Below are 19,589 nucleotides of genomic sequence, written 5' to 3'. Positions count from 1 at the left end.
AGGTAAGCGAATAGACGTGAAAGGAAGCTGGCCAAGTTCACGGAAGCAACAGAAGCGAAAAATAAAGACATTGCAAAAGTGAAAATCTCATCAGAAGAAGCAGGAAGAGACTGGGGTAAAAGGTTTCTGTGCAGAGTTATACAGATAAAAAAATACTGGAGCACTAAAATCAAATAAAACAGATGTAGAGAACAAATGTATGGACACCAAGTGGGGAAAGGCGGGGTGGGATGGATTGGGAGATTGGGATTGACATATATACGCTAATATGTATAAAATAGATAACTAATGAGAACCTGCTGTATAGCACAGGGAACTCTACTTCAATTCGCTGTACAGTAGAAACTAACAGAACATTGTAAAACATCTATACCCCAATAAAAAAGAAAGAAAGAAAGGAGGAAAGAAAAACACATTAAAAAAAAAACAAAACTCCTTTAAATTATCAGGAAAAAAAGACGCTCAAAACAAAGCTCCAAAACACTGCCACCCTCTGAATGATTTTTAGAAAGCATTGAAAGCAAAAACCATAGTGCACACAAAGATGACAGAACCACGGCTGACGGTACCTCCATGCATTCACATAGAATGATTTGCAAGATGTAAACTTTGAAAAACAAGGTTCAGAAAGTGGGTAGAGTGTGTGCTTATCTGTAAAGCAAAAAAGGATATGCATACATACGAATGCTTGCATGTGCATGGAAATGTGTAGAAGGGACATACATTAAACTGTAAACAACAGTTGTCTCTGAGGGGGGGCGCTGGAGATCTGCGGTAGGAGCGAGGTTACTTTCATCATAGACTCTTTTGTGCTGTTGGAATGTTACCACCAGCAGCACCTCAAAAACAACCTTTTCAAAGAAAAAAAAAGTATATACATATACATATATATATACACATACCATTAAGTGTATGTGAAAGTACGAGCAATTATACAATGTGAGGGGAGGCTCTAGGGGCATTTCTCAGTTGGCTGGACCAGTAAGTTTGTCACCACACTTGAACAACTGAGTAAATGCAAATTTGCTCCCAGTTTTTACACGTCTGATCAAGGTATCATTCCTTCCTGACCTAAGGAGCCAGTTCAATAATATCACGTCATTGTGCAATTTCAATCCTTTTGAAGTTCTTCCATTCAGTCAAGAATGTACACGCAGGGCTTCCCCGGTGGCGCAGTGGTTAAGAATCCGCCTGCCAATGCAGGGGACACAGGTTCGAGCCCTGGTCCGGGAAGATCCCACATCCCACATGCCACGGAGCAACTAAGTCCGTGTGCCGCAACTACTGAGCCTGCGCTCTAGAGCCCACGAGCCACAACTACTGAAGCCCGCAAGCCACAACTACTGAAGCCTGCATGCCACAACTACTGAGCCCACATGCCTAGAGCCCGTGCTCTGCAACAAGAGAAGCCACTGCAGTGAGAAGCCCGTGCACCACAGCGAAGAGTAGCCCCCACTCGCCGCAACTAGAGAAAGCCTGCGAGCAGCAACGAAGACCCAATGCAGCCAAAAATTAATTAATTAATTAATTAAATCTATATATTAAAAAAAGAATGTACATGCAGGCATAAAAATGTTCCCACGTGTACCACCTGAATGGGTGCTGTGCTAAACAAATGTACTTGGCCAAGTTCCAGCCTCTAGGGGACAAGAGGCCAGTTGTTCTTTAGACCAACAAAGGAAAGGGAGTTGCTGTCTGTCATTCTGTTGAGACTGAATTTTCTCCGTGATCCGTTTACGATAAAGTTAGGAGCAGAGAATATACAAGTAATAGCTGCCATGGCTATTACTGCTGTCCTGAGGTCTTCACTGTGGCACACTTGGAAGTCCCAGCTACAAAAGTAGGGTCCCACAATTGTCATGGGGGCCCTTAATGGTAAAAGGTTCTCTTCTCCATGGCCAGTTTTGAGATGCACAATGCTTAAGCTACAGGAAAAAAGGTATCTGCTTAAATAAAATGGGCAAAAGGTCAAGTGACACACTTAATTTTCCATCTAGAATCTAAACTTCCAAAGCAACAAAATAGGAACCATTTTCCTGTTACTCCAAACGAATGTATTTTACCTGAATCCAGGCTCTGTAGGACTGATGACCAGAAAAGCACACATGGAGACATATTCTGCAGTGAAATAATGACCTTAGTCAAGAAAAGCAAGCTTACCAGCTGCACCAGTTTCAAAAAATCAACGAAGACATCACTTCTCAACATGTTTGGGTCCATGGTTACTGAAAAACAGGGACAGCGATCCAGGTTACCACGGGGCTGGGTTGACTGCGCTGTTAAACTGCTCTGTCCTCCAGGAAGCCCTCCAGGCCTTGCCAGTGCACCGTTGCCTCCTTGAAGGCGATGGAGCCTGTGACTTCTCAAATTCAAGAAAATCTACAAAGCCCGCCTCCTCCAGGCAGCCTCGCAGGCAGCATGAACCCATCACACCAATCCGGCTGACTGTTTCCAGGACTCCTACTTTATTCATGCACACCCATGGCCCAATATCCAACTAGCTGCCCCTATAGAAGGATGATGAGGTTAATACGAGGTAGCAATAAGATCTAAAAATTTGGACCTAGACTCCCACTTTAGCAAGATGCTTGGTAATTTGAAAATTTTAAATCAACCAAGAAACACTGATTGAGAGGACCTCTTTTCACGATGGGAGCTCTCAAGAGGTTACCAAAAAAAAAAAGCAATTATAAGGCTGTCAGATATTTAAAATTTCATTCTTCTATACTTATAAGAGCAATTTCCCCCTTAGTTTTAAGGCTCCAGATACCAATACCCAGCGCTGTGGCCCGAGCAGATGGGCCAAGACTCTTCCCTGAGGACCTCACACTCACACGTGAAGTGCTTCTCAGCCGCTTCCTCACTTCTTATCTTCCTCCCCACAAGTCCTCTCCTGGACCCTGCACTTGAGCTAAACTTATCCAATTTCTAAATCTGTATTAAATGTCTTTCTTTTTGTTGCTGTTTTACTGATTTTGTCAAATAACTTCTACCAGCATTCAAAACTACCACTGACTGAGGTCATTTGAGGTAGTGCTTCCCAAACGATGCCATGTTTTTCAAAATAAAGTAACTAAGAGAGAGAGCGTCTCTGTAACAGGAGAAACTTTTTTTAATAAAAGGTATTCCCTCTTTTTTAAAGGGGGAAAAAGCTCTTGTCTTATTTTCTGGAATATGTGTACCATGTATACAAACTAATCATTATAATCATTAGCGTGGATCCTTGGGGATGGGGAAAGCTATTGAAGAAGTGTTCATCCAACTAGTATTTACTGTACAACTGTTAAGTACCAGGTACTATGCAAAGCACTTGGTATATTTTAGCTCACTTAATCTTCACAACAACAGAAGATTACCTGAAGTAGATAGTATCTCCATTTTACAGATAAAGACACTGAAGCTCAGAGAAGGTAAGTGTCTTGCCCCAGGTCACACAGCCAGTGAGGTGCAAACCTGGGACTTGACTCTAGGTCTGAATAGAGACTGTGTTCACAGTCACAGCGCTATGCTGCACTGTCTCCTTCCTTCACCTTCCAAGAGGATGCATGAAGCATCCTGACTACAGATAAAGGCCAGGCCTGGAGAAGTGACCCTTTAAGCAGTGTGATCATTTGTGAAAAGGCCAGTTGTTAAAAGGAGTATTTCATGAAGATATGAGAACACAAACCAAGAAGGAATGAAAATTCAGAAGATATTACATTTTGAGTTTGAAAGGGTTTATTTAACAGGTCTAAAAGAGGTATAGTCTCCACTACAAAAGATGAATGGAAAATAGATGACTTCTAGAATTTCTATTTACCATGTTTAAAAAAAATATGTGCAGCCCTGAGAAATAATGAGGTAAATCTATAATCTCTCACCTAAAATGATCTGTAAGAGTAATATTTTAAAAGGAATAAAATCAGCATACAGAAGAAAAAGCTTTTTTTCTTTTGTTATGAAGGACATTAGTGGGGTAGTTGGTGAAGTTTGAATAAGGTCTCTATATTAGATAACATTATTATATCAATGCTAATTGCCTGATTTTGGTAACTATACAGTAGTTACAGAAGAGTTGTCCTCGATCTTAGGAAATACACATAGATGTATTTAAGGGTAAACTGGCTTGTATATGCAAAACAAGCATCTCAAAAAATTATATATAATATATATGTATGCATACATTCATAATACAAACAGAGACATGGGAAAGTGAGAGAGAATGATAAAGCAAATGTAAAATGTTAACATTTGGGAAATCTGGATAAAGAGAATACAGAAAATTTTGCATCAATTTTGCAACTTTTCTGTAAATCAGAAATTCTTTCAGAATAAAAAGTTTCAAAAACTCAGATACAGAAATGTGTATAAGGTAAGTTACAATTTGTGTTTAACCAACAGGGATGTACCCACACACTAGAATACACATGATGGTTTCTGAGAAATACACAAGCCACTTGTAATAGTGTTTTCTTCTAGAGGCTTGGGAATCTCAGGTGGAAGGGAATGTACCTTTCATTTTATACTCTTTGGACGGGTTATATTTTTAAAACATTTTATGTCTATACCATTTCCCCCTTTTTAAACCTTTAAATATTTGAATGCCAGTGTTTCTATTTCTCCCCACCCCGTTCTCTTTGTGAGAGCTCAGTCCTGTTGTGTACAACACTTTTCAGGAACGCAGCAATGGGCCAGGACCTCTGTATTGCCAGCCTCACAGGGCCAGAGCAGACCTCCGAGTATCCGTGGTGACTTAGCATGGCTCCTGGGGAAGACAGAGATGGAATAACCAACTCTGGCACTGCCAGTAAACATCTCCGCTATCTCCTGAGAGCTTTCACATAAGCAGTTCATTTTATCCATTTGTTCAGTCTTAATCCAGAGATATTTCTTTGACTTCTACAATCAAAGCCAACACAGAGCCCCCGGGGGCAGGGGCTGCAGGGTGATGAATCTAAACAAAGCATTTTTAAACCAAATACAAAGACCACATATTTTATGACTCTATTTATATGAAATATCCAGAGCAGGCAAATTTATAAAGGCATAAATTAGTGTATAAAGACAGGGGCTGGTGGAGGACAGAAACAGGGATTGACTGATAATAGGTATAAAATTTCTTTTTGGGGTGGTAAAAATGTTCTTAGATTAGATTATGGTGATGGTTGCACAATCCTGTAAATATACTAAAAACCACTGAGTATATATATAAAATGGGTGACTTTCACATCTCGATAAATCCGTTTTAAAAAATCCAAATACATACCATTTTGCAAATACTGTTCCAACTGGTCCCTTCTCTCATCAGCCATAGATGCGGTCATCGCGAGATAGTACTTTGGTGGAAAGGGTGGCAGGCAATTTCCAAACACCCGCCTTAGCTGAAAGATCCAGAAAACACACAGTTAAGGCAAAGCGCCTGAAATTCAGGGTTGGTGAGATACCAAAGCCTCCTCTTAGGGCAAGTCTCTCTCCAGCACTTTATTCAAAATGAACCCTTCCTGGTGGCCAAAAGGAGATACCTTGATTTTCTTAAGGAGCAATTTATTTCTGTATAGGTTTCTAGAACACTATTAGAAATATCATAGACTGACAACTCCAGTCTGAGTTTGGTAGATTTGGGGTACATTTTAATTTTTCATTTGTTTTTACAAAACTGCCCACCAGTCACATCATACAATATTCCTTTAATTAATTCCCCAATAGTATCTGTGACGTCAATGATGAGAGTTAGGAATTTAATTCCCCCACCATGCCCCCCACCCAATCTGAATATAACAGCAGATGTTTACAGCTGTGCTATCTAATTTGGTAGCCACTGACAATGCAGCTAGTCCGAACTGAGATGGGCTGTAAGAGTAAAATACACTCCAGACTATGAAGACTTAGTACAGAGAGAAGAGAATGCAAAACATCTCGTTAATAATTTTTTGTATTGATTACCTGCTGAAATCATATTTTGGATCTGTTGGATTAAATAAAATATATTCTTAAAATTAATTCCACCTGTTTCTTTTTATGCTTTTTAACATGTTAAAATTTTAACAGAAAATTGTATATTACATATGTGGCTCACGTTATATTTCTAGTGGACAACGCTGGTTTCTAGAATTCCTATAATGCTGACAGATGATCCTGGTAGAAACCCAGCCAGGCCCCTTCCTCCTCCCCACCCACATATGACCCAAGACCATGGCGGAAATTATTTTTATGCAAGCTCATAGTGGATGCATCAAAAATAATTTTTAAATTAAGATAACCAAAAGTGCATCTTCCTTCATTCTGGCCTTACACTTACAGTGATAGCTTGAAGATAAGATACCTCATCATTCTCTTTAAAATAGGAGAAAGGAAACCAGTAAGAAACCCACTGAGATTTTAACATGGTACCTCTGGAGCAGGAAGGCTCAGTGGTTTAAAGAAAATGAAAATGAAAGCAGATCTAAGAGAAATGAGACTGCAAACAAATAAGAACTTTCATTCCATGACCTCTGTCAAAAATACAGTGTGTGTTTGGCAAATATTTACCTTGAATAGGCCTTAACTTCAAAATACAACCAGAATCTGACCACATCTCTCCACCCCCACTGCCATCACCCCGGCCCAAACCACTGTCATCTCTTCCAGTTTATTGCAGTAGCCTTCCAACAGATCTCTCTGCCTCTGTCCTTGCTTCCCTTCTGTCTATTCCTAATACAGAATCTGAGGTTATAACTTAAAAATGTAAGTCAGATCATTCCTCTGCCCTGTGCAAAATCCTTCATGGCATCCCATCTCACTCAAGTACAAGCCAAAATCCTTAGAGTGGCCCAGAACTGTACCATCCGATAAGATGTCCATTAACTGCCTGTGACTCCTTAAATTAAAATAAAATAAAATTTAAAATTCAGTTCCTCAGTCATACAAGCCACATTTTAAATACTCAATAGCCACTGGAAATGTGGCAAGTTGCTACTGAATTGGACACAAAAGATATAGAGCATTTCCACCAGCACATAAAGTTCTATTGGACAGTGTTGATCTAACACCTAGAAATGTTATTAACTGTCTACCTGTAGGGAAGATACAGCTCCCTGATTTGTTTTGTTTGGTCTGCTAGGTTGTTTGTTTGACTACTAAAGAATTTTCATTTGATGCCAACATTTATTTTTGCAATTAAAAAAATTTTAAAGTTATGTCCTGAAGAGAATACAAAATGGTACAGCCACTTTGGAAGATAGTTTGGCAATTTCTTACAAAGTAAACATAGTTTTACCACATAATGCAGCAATCACACTCCTAGTTATTTACCCAACAGATTTGAAAACTATGTCCATAAAAACCGGCATACAAATGGTGCTTTATTCATAACCACCAAACGCTGAAAGCAACGAAGATGTCCTTCAGTATGTGAATGGATAAACAAACTCTGGTGTATCCCTACAATGGAATATTACCCAGCAATAAAAAGAAATGAGTTGTCAAGCCATAAAAAGACATGGAGGAATCTTAAATACATATTGATAAATAAAAACCAGTCTGAAAAAGCTACATACTATATGACTTCAATTATATGATATTCTGGAAAAAAGCAAAATTATAGAGAGAGTGAAAACATCAATGATCACCAGGGTATTGAATTGGTGAAACACATGGAATTTTTTAGGGCAGTGAAACTAGTCTGTATGATACTGTCATTGTGGATACATGAGGCTATGCATTTGTCAAGCCTACTGAACTTTACAACACAACCTTTATGTGTCCAAATATTTTTAAAAATAATTTAGGAAGTGGGGGGAAAAACAGGATGGAATGCAGAATGTGAGAAAACAATTTAACTATATTACAAATATATGAAACAACTGCAATGAAGGGGGTGAGGGAAAAGGTGCTGACCTAAGTCGCTTTGCAAATGAGTGGAGTCTGTAACAGTAAAGGCAAAAGAAGCTGTACCGAAGCACTGTGCTTTAGCTGATAAAGTTGTTTCCTACACAGGTACAGGTTAACAATTCTAATACCACTATATGTTTGTACAGAATGGAATAATTAAGTAAATGGATGGCAGATGGTGGGAGTCAGGTTTCTCACTGTTGGAATGAGAGTTTTCGGGTAAGTAAAGGGAATAGGCTAGAGTAAGCCATGTGGTAATGGATTATTGTCAGAGATATTGGTATGAACTCATGTTTAACTTAATATATATACAGATGGTTACACATAGAAGTATTTACAGACATGCATATATACACATATATTTTCTTGCTCTGTCAGCTGAGAGGGCCTAGAAGCAATGACACTGCAGTAGCAGGGAACACATCTGGTGCCCAGATCTTGGTTTCTAATATCATTCTCCAATAAAAGCAACTAGGGCTCCAGGGAGAAATGGTTGACTCTAGGACCGAGGCAGGAAATATACAAGGTGAGCCTGGGGCATCTTGTAGCACCAGCAAATAAGAAAGTGTGCAAAACAAACAAAAGTCAACAACAGGGGTATGTCAAAGAAACGCAGGAGCAAACGGAAAGAGCTCCCATAGGACAAGCTGGAACAATTTGAACAATAAAATAAAGTCTTACTGAAGTATAACCTAAAGTATAAAGTAAATATCTAGGAGTCTACATAGATATAAATTATTGAATAGGTGGGGAGTAACCATGCCGAGTCTGACCCGGTTGCTGGACTGTCGCCGCTCCACTCTGCACAAAGGATCCGATGGCAGCGCCTGCGCTGGTGGACCCACCTCAGGGCAGTGTGACCTTTGAGGATGTGGCCGTGTACTTCTCCTGGGAGGAATGGTGTCTTCTTGATGAGGTTCAGATACACCTGTACCTTGATGTCATGGTGGAGAACTTTGCACTTGTATGCATGCTGGGTAAGGCCCTCACACCCACCCCTATCCTCTGAGCTAGGTTCTGCCTTTCTGCTTTTCCCTAGGGGCTGCTGTGTCATTCTTACATCTGGACCATGGATACTGCTTTCTTCTTCAACTGCTTGGTCATGTGTTGTGGTTACTATGGCTAGCCAGAGTGCATCCCTACTCCTTAGTGCCCTAACACCAGTAGCCCCAAAGTTGCAGCTAAGGATTCAGGCTTGCAGTGTCCTAGTTCCCTGACCAGGGATTGAACCCAGGCTAAAGCAGTGAAAGCTCCGAGTCCTCACCACTGGACTGTCAGGGAATTCCCGCAGGTTCTTTGCCTGGAGTTGAGGATGAAGAAACACCTTCTGAACAGAGCGTATCTGCAGAAGGAGTGTCACAGATGAGGACCCCCAGGGCAGGTTTGTCTCCTGAGAAGACCCAGCCCTGTAAGATGTGCACCCCAGTCTTGAGAGACATTTTGCACTTGGCTGAAGAGCAAGGAACAAATAGGGGGCAGAAAGCATACACATGTGGGCCATGCGGGAAACAATTCTATTTCATTGCAAACCTTCAAGAGCACCAGAAGCCGCATATTAGAGGGAATCCCGTACGATATGATATGGGGAGACCCTCATTTTGGAAGAGCTGCACAATCCACACAATAGGGAATCTACCTACCTACATGGAGATTGGGAACGACTTCGTGGCCAACATGGGACTTCAGCCACAAGCCACTAACACCAGGAAGAAACCGAACAACAGTAAGGAGTGTGAAGCTGTTTTTCACAGTGGAACAGGTCATCACAGCTAGGGAGAAGGCAAGAAAGCCTCCAGCCACACAGAAATACTTGTTCAGGATGAGACAGTCCTTACTAGTAAAGGGTTTTGTGAGTGCAGCAAACGTGGGAAAGCCTGCACCCAAACATGTAACTTTATTCAGCATGAGCCAGTTCACACTGGAGAAAGGCCTTATGAATGCAGCCATTGTGGAAAATATTTTAGCCACAAATCTGGTCTCCTTGGACATCAGAGAGTTAACTGTGGAGGAAGGCTCTATGACTGCAGTGACTGTGGGAAATCCTTTAGCCTAAGGAAGTACCTCAGAGGACATAGGAGAATCCACAGTGGAGAAAAGCCTTATGAATGCAAGGAATGTGCTAAATCTTTCATCCAAAAGTGCATCTTAATTGAACATCAGAGAGTTCATACTGGAGAAAAACCTTATCGATGCACCCAGTGTGGAAAATCTTTTGCCCGCAAATCCAATTTCCTTACATATCAGAGAGTTCACACTGGAGAAAAGCCTTATGAGTGCAGTGAATGTGGGAAATCTTTCGTTGCTAGGAGTAGCCTCTGGTATCATCAGAGTTCACAGTGGAGAAAGGCTTTATGAGTGCAGTGAATGTGGGAAATCTTTTACTGCTGGGTCAGGCCTTCGTGGTCATCAGAGAGTTCACAGTGGAGAAAGGCCATATAAGTGCAGTGAATGTGGGAAATGTTGTTAGGAGTGGCCTCCAATATCATCAGAGAGTTCACAGTGGAGAAAGGCCTTATGACTGCAGTGAATGTGGGAAATCTTTTACTGCTAGGTCAGGCTTTCATGATCATCAGAGAGTTCACAGTGGAGAAAGGCCTTATGACTGCAGTGAATGTGGGAAATGTTTTACTGGTAGCTCTAGCCTTCTTCGTCATCAGAGAGTTCACAGTGGAGAAAGGCCTTATGAGTGCAGTAAATGTGGGCAATCTTTTACTACTCGATCCTCTCTCTATGATCATCACACAGTTCACACTGGAGAAAGGCCTTATGAGTGCAATGAATGCGGAAAATCCTTTAAGCAAAGACAGCTCCTCTGCATCCATAGGAAAATCCACACTGGAGAAAAGCCTTTTGAGTGCAAGGAATGTGGTAAATCTTTCACCCAAAGGTGCCACTTGATTAAACATCAGAGAGTTCACACTGGAGAAAGGGCCTTATGAATATCGCAAATATGGCTGGCAATGACGTTGGAGGAGTTTCAGGTGGTAAGAGAGTAAGAAGAACCCGTGCAGCTAATGGACCCTTTCTAGAGAGGAAACTGAGGCACAGAGATGATGTGTCATCTGTTTGTGATCTCCCAGAAATGGACAGGGATCTGGGCTTCAATGCCAGGTTGCCTGGTTCAGGATATCGGGAGTCTGGTCACTTCACTCCTCCTCTGCCCCCAACCCAGGTTTGGGTACTGAAAGAACACCTTGTCCATCCTGACACTTCTGCCAGCCAATCCCCACACCAGGAACCCTGCTCATACCCCAGCCCCATGCTGATGGACAGGATTATCTTTTCTCTGGGAACCAATATTGATGACTTTCCTGTGACTGACTCCATTTATCTACCCAACCAAACCAGTGCTGTGATTCAGTTATTATTATTGCCATTTATGAAAGGAGGGGTGTCCAGCTCAGAGAGGTTGAGGGACTTCCACAAGGGCTCACTACTGCCAGGCTTTTGATGAGAGTGGTTCATCTACACACCGCACCCGTCCACTGGCTTCTCTCCTGCCCCTCCGAGCATGGCCTCCATTTGCTGTGTCCTGACCATGAACTACCCACACCTGACATCTGCATCTCCACCAGGATCTCCAGCTTCATTTTCACCAGTGCACATCTCCCGGAAACACCCTCCTGCTTGGGAAGTTCTCCACAGGGACAGCAGCACTAAGCCAGGCACTCCGGACTGGGTCATTGGTGTCACCCCAGATTTGACACTGGCTCCACTGCCATATGCAGTGATTCGTTTCCAAGGTCCTGTCCATCTTCTTTATATACCCACCTCAGGTTGTCCCTGTTGCCCTGTTATGTGGTTGACCCACTCACTGTTCTGGGCAGTGTGAGGGACACGTAAGGACTAAGAATGTCCCCTGTGGCCCTACGTGGCCTGGTCCCTGAGGCTCCTCTTCCTAAGCCCTTGATCCATTGCCTCACTGCTCCTCCTTCTGCTCCAGCAAAATGTTAACTCACCAAAATGATGATTGTTAATTAGCAAGAACTTGCCCTCCCCGCCTTGGGACCCACACTTGATCAACTTACCTTAAAAACTAAGACTGAATGCAGGCTGACCCCTCCCATGAAGACTTAAAAACCCGTCTATAAAAAAATTATGATTTTAGGGGCTTCCCTGGTGGCACAGTGGTTAAGAATCCACCTGCCAATGCAGGGGACATGGTTTCGATGCCCGGCCTGGGAAGTTCCCACATGCCGTGGAGCAATTAAGCCCGTGTGCCACAAATACTGAGCCTGCACTCTAGAGCCCGCGAGCCACAACTCCTGAAGCCCCCGCACCTAGAGCCCGTGCTCCGCAACAAAGAGAGGCCACCGCAATGAGAAGCCTACGTATCGCAACGAAGTGTAGCCCCCGCTCGCCGCAACTAGAGAAAGCCCGCGTGCAGCAACAAAGACCCAATGCAGCTATAAATAAATAAATAAATAAATAAATAAATAAATAAATGTATGTATGTATGTATGTATGTATTAACAAAAAATAAATTATTGAATAAATAAACAAATCGGAGAGAATAGACAAATTTCCAAATAATGTATGTAGATACTTATCCCACAAGGAGATGGAACATAAATCCTTACTCTTTAAGTGTGGGCTGTGCATGGTGACTTCCTTCCTAAGAGCACACTGTGGAAAAGGAGGGGAAAAAGTAACTTTATATGGAGAAACCTGACAAACACTACCTCAGCCCGGTGACCAAGGTAAACATCGATAGTGTTAAGTCATGTCAATATCAAGTATCCTAGCCATGATGTGATTAGAATGGCACTTGGCCCCTGTGGTTTTCCTCTCAAAACCATAACCCCAGTCTGGTCATGTGAAAAACATTGGACAAATTCCAATAGAGGGACATTCCACAAACTACCTGACCAGTACACCTCAAAACTATCAAAATCATTCAAAACAAGGAAAGTCTGAGAAACTGTCACCGTCAAGAGGAGCCTAAAGAGACATGGCAATTTAATGTAATGTGGGACCTGGGTGGGATCTTGGAACAGAAATAGGACATTGGGTAAACACTAAAGAAGTCTGAATAAATAACATGGTACCAATACTGGTTCATTAACTGTAACCAAAGTATAATACTCATGGAAAACAACAGAGGAAACTGGGTGCAGGGTAGATGGGAACTCTGTACTATCTTTGCAATTTTTTTTAATAAATGTAAGATTGGGCCACAAAAATAATATTTATTAAAAACTGATGTTCTGGCTTCTCTTGAAGAATCAGAAGGTCTGGAATCACCAAGTTTACATTCTCTCAGGCTGTTCCACCACCTACCACTGCCTCTCATCTGATCCATGCCTCTCATTTAAATTACCTGCCTGACCCCAGTAGCCATTTAGTTTGCCATCTTTCCTCTAAATCTAGTAGTATAAAATATTAGAGGAACGATACGTTTCTTTTAAATTCAAGGAAATTTTCCTGCTGTGACAGAGATGGTCCAAAGGCCCCCCAGTTAGAGCACCATCCCAGGCAGGGCTGCTCCAACCACCTGGGATTTATGCACCCCATCTCTGCTAATTCCATTAAGTAGAAGCAGGAATTTGTCTTCTTTGCCTGCAATTATTTCTTGATGAACTGAGTGAGTGATCTTTAAAAGGCAATTGTCTTCCTTGGCATGTATTCATAAATGCAGCAGATGCTCCCAAATTGGTTGGAATCACAGCAGCCTTGAGCCAGTAGGGCTGCCTGGGTTACCCATCTACAGGGGAGCATCTGGAGGGGGGAGCCCTAAGGCCAAGAGCTGGGGAAAAGGTCAAGAAGGATTAAGGTCCTAATACCCAACCCAGAGCAAAAACTCTCCCAGCAGGTTTTACAACCTGAGCTGACTTCTCAAGGAATCTTTCCCCTCCTTTCTTGAGCACTGGTCTAAGGGAGGGAGATAAACACACAATAAACGGAGCAGTTAAGTCCACCAAAAGTCAATCACCCACTCCACAAGTTCTTCAACTCTATCAAGATACAGTCTTTTCCACTGGTCTCAAATAGCACATAGTTTAGCTATTAAAAGCACTCACATACTAAGAATTATCTGGCATTAGAGTTTAGCTCCATCACTCTTTCAAAAACTGTTTCAAGAGATCAAAAGGTAAACACACCTCTTCTGTTCATTTATTATGAGGTGTTTTTGCTTATTTGTTTGCTTTGAAAGACCATGTTCAGATAGCACATGTTTAAAATCCCAGCACAATTTCCTGTTCTAATTTCTCCATCGTACAGTTCTGCCTCTTAACATGAAGAGAACTTTACTGGCCAATTGAAAATGTCACCTCCTTCCCCATCCCATGCACTCACAGCCCCCTATTCCTATCCCACAGTGGTGACCTGGGACAAGTGGAATTACAGTCACAAATGCTGTCCTTTTTACAGTCTCTTTTTCTACTGTTGACTCATTCATCCCACCTCTCCAAGGCCCCTGGTAATAAAAATCTCAGATTCTCCAGATAAAGGGCCACAAGCTCAAAGCAATCTGGATTGTGATATCTTGTACCAAAGAACACTAGTCTTGTATATTATCCCATTTCTTCCTCAAAACAGTCCTGTGAGGTAGAAGATCATCCCTACCATTAACATTGTCATCCTCCCACCTTGACAACGAGGGCAATCTCACAACATCCTTCCACCTTGACAACAAGGTTACTTGACTACGAGTAACCTGAAGCTCAGGCAGCTGAAGTGACTTAAACCAAGATCCTACAGCAGCAGAACTTGGACACAGTCTTTTTACTCTTTTTTCCTTCTCCTTGCCCTCTTTTCCTCCCATCCTCCTCCTCCATCAACTCTCTATTGGGCATCTCCTAAAGCAGGATTCTGTGCTGGATACACTATGCCTACAGCCTTCATTCATTCCTTCATTTAAGTATTTGGGTTTTTCAACTAAATAAACAGGGGAAACAAGATCTTCACACACACAAAAGGAACGTGACAAGGTCTAAACATAAAGTGGCACAGGAATCAGAGAACGGCATCTTGTGCAATCAAGGGGGACTTCCCAGAGGTGGTGAGGCTTAAGGTGAGCCTTGAGAAAGGGTTGGTCCCTAACCCATGGGCCAGAAAGCAGGGGTCTTCCCAGAAGGGGGAAGTGAGCCAGGCAGAGGCAATGGGCTGCTTGATGAGAACAGATGGTCTGAGTGGGGGAAAGAGGGGAGATCCGGTGAAAGAAGGAAAGAAGCGAGGCTGAGTCAGCACTCAGCAGGGAGGAAGACTGAGCCGGTGTGTAGCCCTCCTCTCCCACTGAAGGATCCCATGGCTTGTCTGCATTGCCATGTCTGGCACTGGCAGGGTGTTTTCAAAGAAGCAAGCATCCTTTCCACAGAGTCTACCCTCACTTACACAGGATGGCCAAAATGAGCTAGTTAAAGGTTTCTTTTACAGATTTCTTTAAGTCCCTTTGAGGGAGGCGGTACAGACAAGGGCATAGATCAAACTGGTTTTATTCATCTAAAGGCACAGAAAGCAGTCAGGTCAGGCAGTTCACACAGCAGAGAGATTGGCAGCACTCAGTAGCCGAGGGAAGCCGCCAGACCTTAAGGGAGCCTCAGTGGGGACAGGGCCGCCAGTGATGACTTCAGAGAGCGCAGCTGACCTCTGGGAAACACAACCATCTCTCCTCAGGTCAGTCTTATAGGCATTAGTCTCCGCACAGCTTGGCTGAGAGGAGCAGGGGCCACTTCACCTGGGCCAGGTTCTCCTCCTTGATTGCACAGTTCCCCAATACACAAAACAGAAATCCAATTCGTAAATCCAAAAATCACACGTGCTAAAGTCAGAGTCTTCACTTAATTTAACATAGTGCTTGGTATTTAATAGGTACTTAGTAAATATTCTTAAGTAAATGAGTAAATCAGTTAATTCTATTAAGATGAAATTTCTGTTCTATTGTGATGCAGAACTTCCCCAAAAATCAATTGGAAATGAACTTATACTCACCAAACGTACACATAACACACACACACACATAAACACAGATGGGGCCTTTATACTGTTTCTCTTTTTTATAGTGCTAAGTATTAAATCAGATTAAGAATTCTGAGCCATTTCACATCTTCCATGGAATAGGAAGAATAAAAACTAGCTGAGAAGTGGCTGGGAGAAGTCACCCAACCCTTCAGTCTCAGACTTAGGGTTGCCAGATAAAATAGATGATGACCAGTTAAGATTACCCCAAATACTGCATGGGACATACTTATACTAAAAAAGTGTTCGTTGTTTACCTGAAATTCACATTTAACTGGGGATCCTGTATTTTTATTTGCTAAATCTAGCAACCTTACTTGGACTCTTCATCTTGCAATACCAACCTTACAGGGGCTTCCTGGGCAGGTGGAATAAAATCCTGTGCCTGGAACTCTAATAACGGAAATCAGGTGTTGTCTGGGGCTAGAGGTGGAGGGAGGGGACCAAGGGCAAGGGGACAAGGGAACATTATGTGTGTGGAAACTGTTCTCTGTCATGATTATGGTGGTAGTAATTGTATATATTTACCAAAATTCATCACACAATACATAAAATTGGGGAATTTTATTATGTTATGCCTAACAGGATGGTAGTTTAGGATGCAATTGTTTTTCTGATGCAATTTATTTTGTCAACTTTGATAAGGAACCACAAAATGTAATGGGTTACAGCAGGTTCTAGAGATCAAATCCTGGCTCCAACACTTACTAGCAGTATGACCTTGGGCAGGTTGTACCTCAGTTTCCTCATCTGCTAAAAGGGGCTAATTATAATCCTAACTCATAAGACTGTTGTAAAACTTAAACACGATATGACATGGAAAGCTCTTGGCACCAACCTTAGCACAGAGTAACTGATGTTAGTTATTGTTTTAAATTAATAATAATACCAATAGCCACCTCCTAAGATCTAAATAGTTTCTTTAAAATGAAGTTGTTCCTGCAGAAAAGGGAAACAATGACACGTGTAAGGTAGTTAGAAACTGGCTAAAGAAATCCCCACTTTAGAATTTTGAAAAACCTGGGACAGATATGAAGTATTCATTAATATCCCTTGTATACTTCACAGAGGGCACTGGGCTGTGGCAATTCCGTATGTAAAAGTCCACTGCAGGGACTCCCCTGGTGGTCCAGTGGTAAAGAATCTGCCTTCCAATGAGGGGGACGAGAGTTCGATCCCTGGTTGGGGGACTAAGATCCCACATGCCGCAGGGCAACTAAGCCCCCACGCCACGACTACTGAGCTTGTGTGCCTCAACTAGAGAGCCTGCGTGCTGCAAACTACAGAGTCCACGTGCTCTGGAGCCTGCGTGCCACAACTAGAGAGAGAAAACCCGCACACCACAACTAGAGAGAAGCCTGCGCGCCACAACGAGGATCCCACGTGCCGCAACTAAGACCCGACACAGCCAAAAAAAATAAAGAAAAACAAAAAAAAAGTCCACTGCAGTGAATAACAGACGGTTTCTTGTTCATGGTTTCCAAAATAGAAGGTCAAAAGAACTGGCTTTATATCTCCACTCCTGGACCTTCTAAGATTGGATAGGTCCGAATTTTCCTGAAAACAAGCATTTTCCTGTGTCTGTTGGTTAATAAGGACCAGATTCAGGAATTCTCCAAGCATCTGAGTCAGTAAATGTTAACTGAGCACATAAACTATGTGCCACGCTCTGTGAGAAACTGGACCCTAATCTTCATAAGTGCCCTGTGAAGTTGACATCCATAACTAATTACCTGATTATTTCTGAAAGGGAAATTGAAGATCAGAGAAGAGGTGAAGTGTCCATCCAGGAAGTGGTCGGTCAATCCCATGCCCTCCCTGCTCCTCCCGGCCGTCTCCTGCTTTTACCCCGTGATAGTCACCTCCCTGATCACACCTCACACACAGGAAGACAGATGAGGGCGGGATATGACCCTCAAATTCCTCCTCCAAATGCCTAAACGACCTGTACTTTCTCTTCCTTTGAGATCCGCATCTGCCTTCCTCTGCAGTCCTCCCAACTCCCCAGACATGTTTCGGTCACAAGTAGCCTGTCATCCTTCAGAAGTCTGAATCCATGCCCTTTTTATTCAGCCATTGACAATCATTCCTGAGGACCTACCAGGTCACAGGCACTGTGTTAGGTGCTACCAACTCAAAGACAAGCACAGAAGTTAACTAACGACCACATTACACCTGTTTTTGTTGACGCCAAAGAAACTCAGTCATACCTTGAAAATGGACTTTTCCAATGCACTATGATGTATGAGCAAGAAGGCTCACTGCAATGTTGTTTTTAATAGCAGAACAATGGAACTGAGCTATCAACAGAAAATGGTCTTAAAGGAAACGTGATGTATCTACTCACTAGAAACCAGGGTTGTCTGAAAGGACTCTCCCAAAAAAGTTAATAGCTGTTGCCTAGGCAAGCATCTTTCTTTCCTTCCTCTCTTCCTTTCTCCCTCCCTCCATCTCTCTCTCTTTCTTCCTTTCTCTCTCTCTCTCTCTCTCTTTCTTTCTTTCAGCTTTAGGTATGTGCTCTTTATAATCAGTACACAAAATCTTAAAAAAACAAAAAAACACTGTGCATGAGTGTGGGGGAAGGGTGGAGTTCATTTCAAACTCCCACGTACTCCTCTAACCCACTTTGAAGACTTGCGACACTTCTTTATTAGGAAAATAAAACCCATTAGGGCAGGTTAATAAATCAGTCTACCTCCCGGAAGAAAATGCCATCAGGACTTGTGAGAAACTGGAGTGAGAAATGGCCTTCTGACTTGATAAGTCGTCTGTTTCCTGGGTTTCCAGACCTCCCGTGTTTAAAGCCTATGAATACCCTCGTTTGAAAACAAAAACAAAGACACACCTTTTTAAAGAGGGGGAAATTAAACTCTGGGAGAAAGGAGATTAAATACCCATGTACAAGATTCCTAAGACTACGCCTTGATCTAGACTTGGTTTGCTCATTTTGAACAGGGATATTGTCCTGGGGGAGCAGCTGGCACTGAGATGCAGCCCACGTGGGGCTGGCGGGGATCACCGGGCTGGAACGGGTCGGGATAATTACCTGCGCCCTGTTCCCTCATTTCACAGCTACAGGTGATTAGGAGCGATATCATGTACTCATTGAGCTGTATGCCAAGTAATTCACAATTAATTGTTACCACGACCAGGATTAAGAGCCTGAAGCCCTCAAGAGGTGCAGCGTCCTGCCAGAGTCAAGCACCCAGAGCCCCCTGGGCGCACTTTTCCTCACCTGCCTCAGGTGGGCGGGCTGGTACCCGCCTCGGATACGCTCACCTGTTCGTTCCAGCGATGCAGCTGGCTGTAGCGCACCTTGCAGAACAGGAACCCGTCCAGGTACACGGAGTACAGCTGCAAACAGAGTCATCACGTCCGGATTAGCCGAGCGAGGTGAGCTCCCGCCCCCGCCTTGTCAACGGCCTCCTCCTCCCTGCCCAGTCGGACCCCGAGCCCCGGCGCACCACGTAGCGGCCCCCCAGCGCGTCGGGCCGCTGCTGGGACACTGGAATGCAGAAATGCATCTTCATGGCTCGGGCGGAGGCCCCGGAGCAGCGCTGGGAACCCGACCCGTGGCAGCGGCGGCGGCGCGGTTAGCGAATCCGGACTCCGCGATCGGCGGGGGAGCCGGACCTGCGGCGGCGGCGGCGGCGGCGCGGTCCTCTGCTCTGAGCCCCGCTGCGGTGGGTGCAGTGGGCTGGCCCCGCGGTCCGAGGCGGGGCCGGGCTCCCGCTGACCCCTCGCCTCTAGTGTCCTCAGGTAGGGCCGGCCTCCTGGTCGCC

General features: G+C 43.4%; 1 protein-coding gene across 1 annotated transcript in view; it reads right to left on the bottom strand.

Moving 5' to 3' along the window:
* Positions 1-19,337, bottom strand: part of SNX31 (sorting nexin 31) — a 75,868-nt gene extending 56,531 nt beyond the window's left edge. Inside the window, exons 1-4 of the mRNA XM_007173409.2 lie at positions 19,272-19,337; positions 19,087-19,161; positions 5,246-5,360; positions 2,161-2,225 (exon numbers count right to left, since the gene is read on the bottom strand). Coding sequence (XP_007173471.1) covers positions 2,161-2,225; positions 5,246-5,360; positions 19,087-19,161; positions 19,272-19,337 — 321 coding nt within the window. The remainder of the gene's footprint in view (positions 1-2,160; positions 2,226-5,245; positions 5,361-19,086; positions 19,162-19,271) is intronic.
* Between the last annotated feature and the right edge of the window lie 252 nt (positions 19,338-19,589).

The sequence above is a fragment of the Balaenoptera acutorostrata genome, chromosome 17, assembly GCF_949987535.1.
Source record: "Balaenoptera acutorostrata chromosome 17, mBalAcu1.1, whole genome shotgun sequence".
Lineage (NCBI taxonomy): Eukaryota > Metazoa > Chordata > Mammalia > Artiodactyla > Balaenopteridae > Balaenoptera > Balaenoptera acutorostrata.
This window is presented reverse-complemented; position numbering and strand designations above follow the sequence as displayed.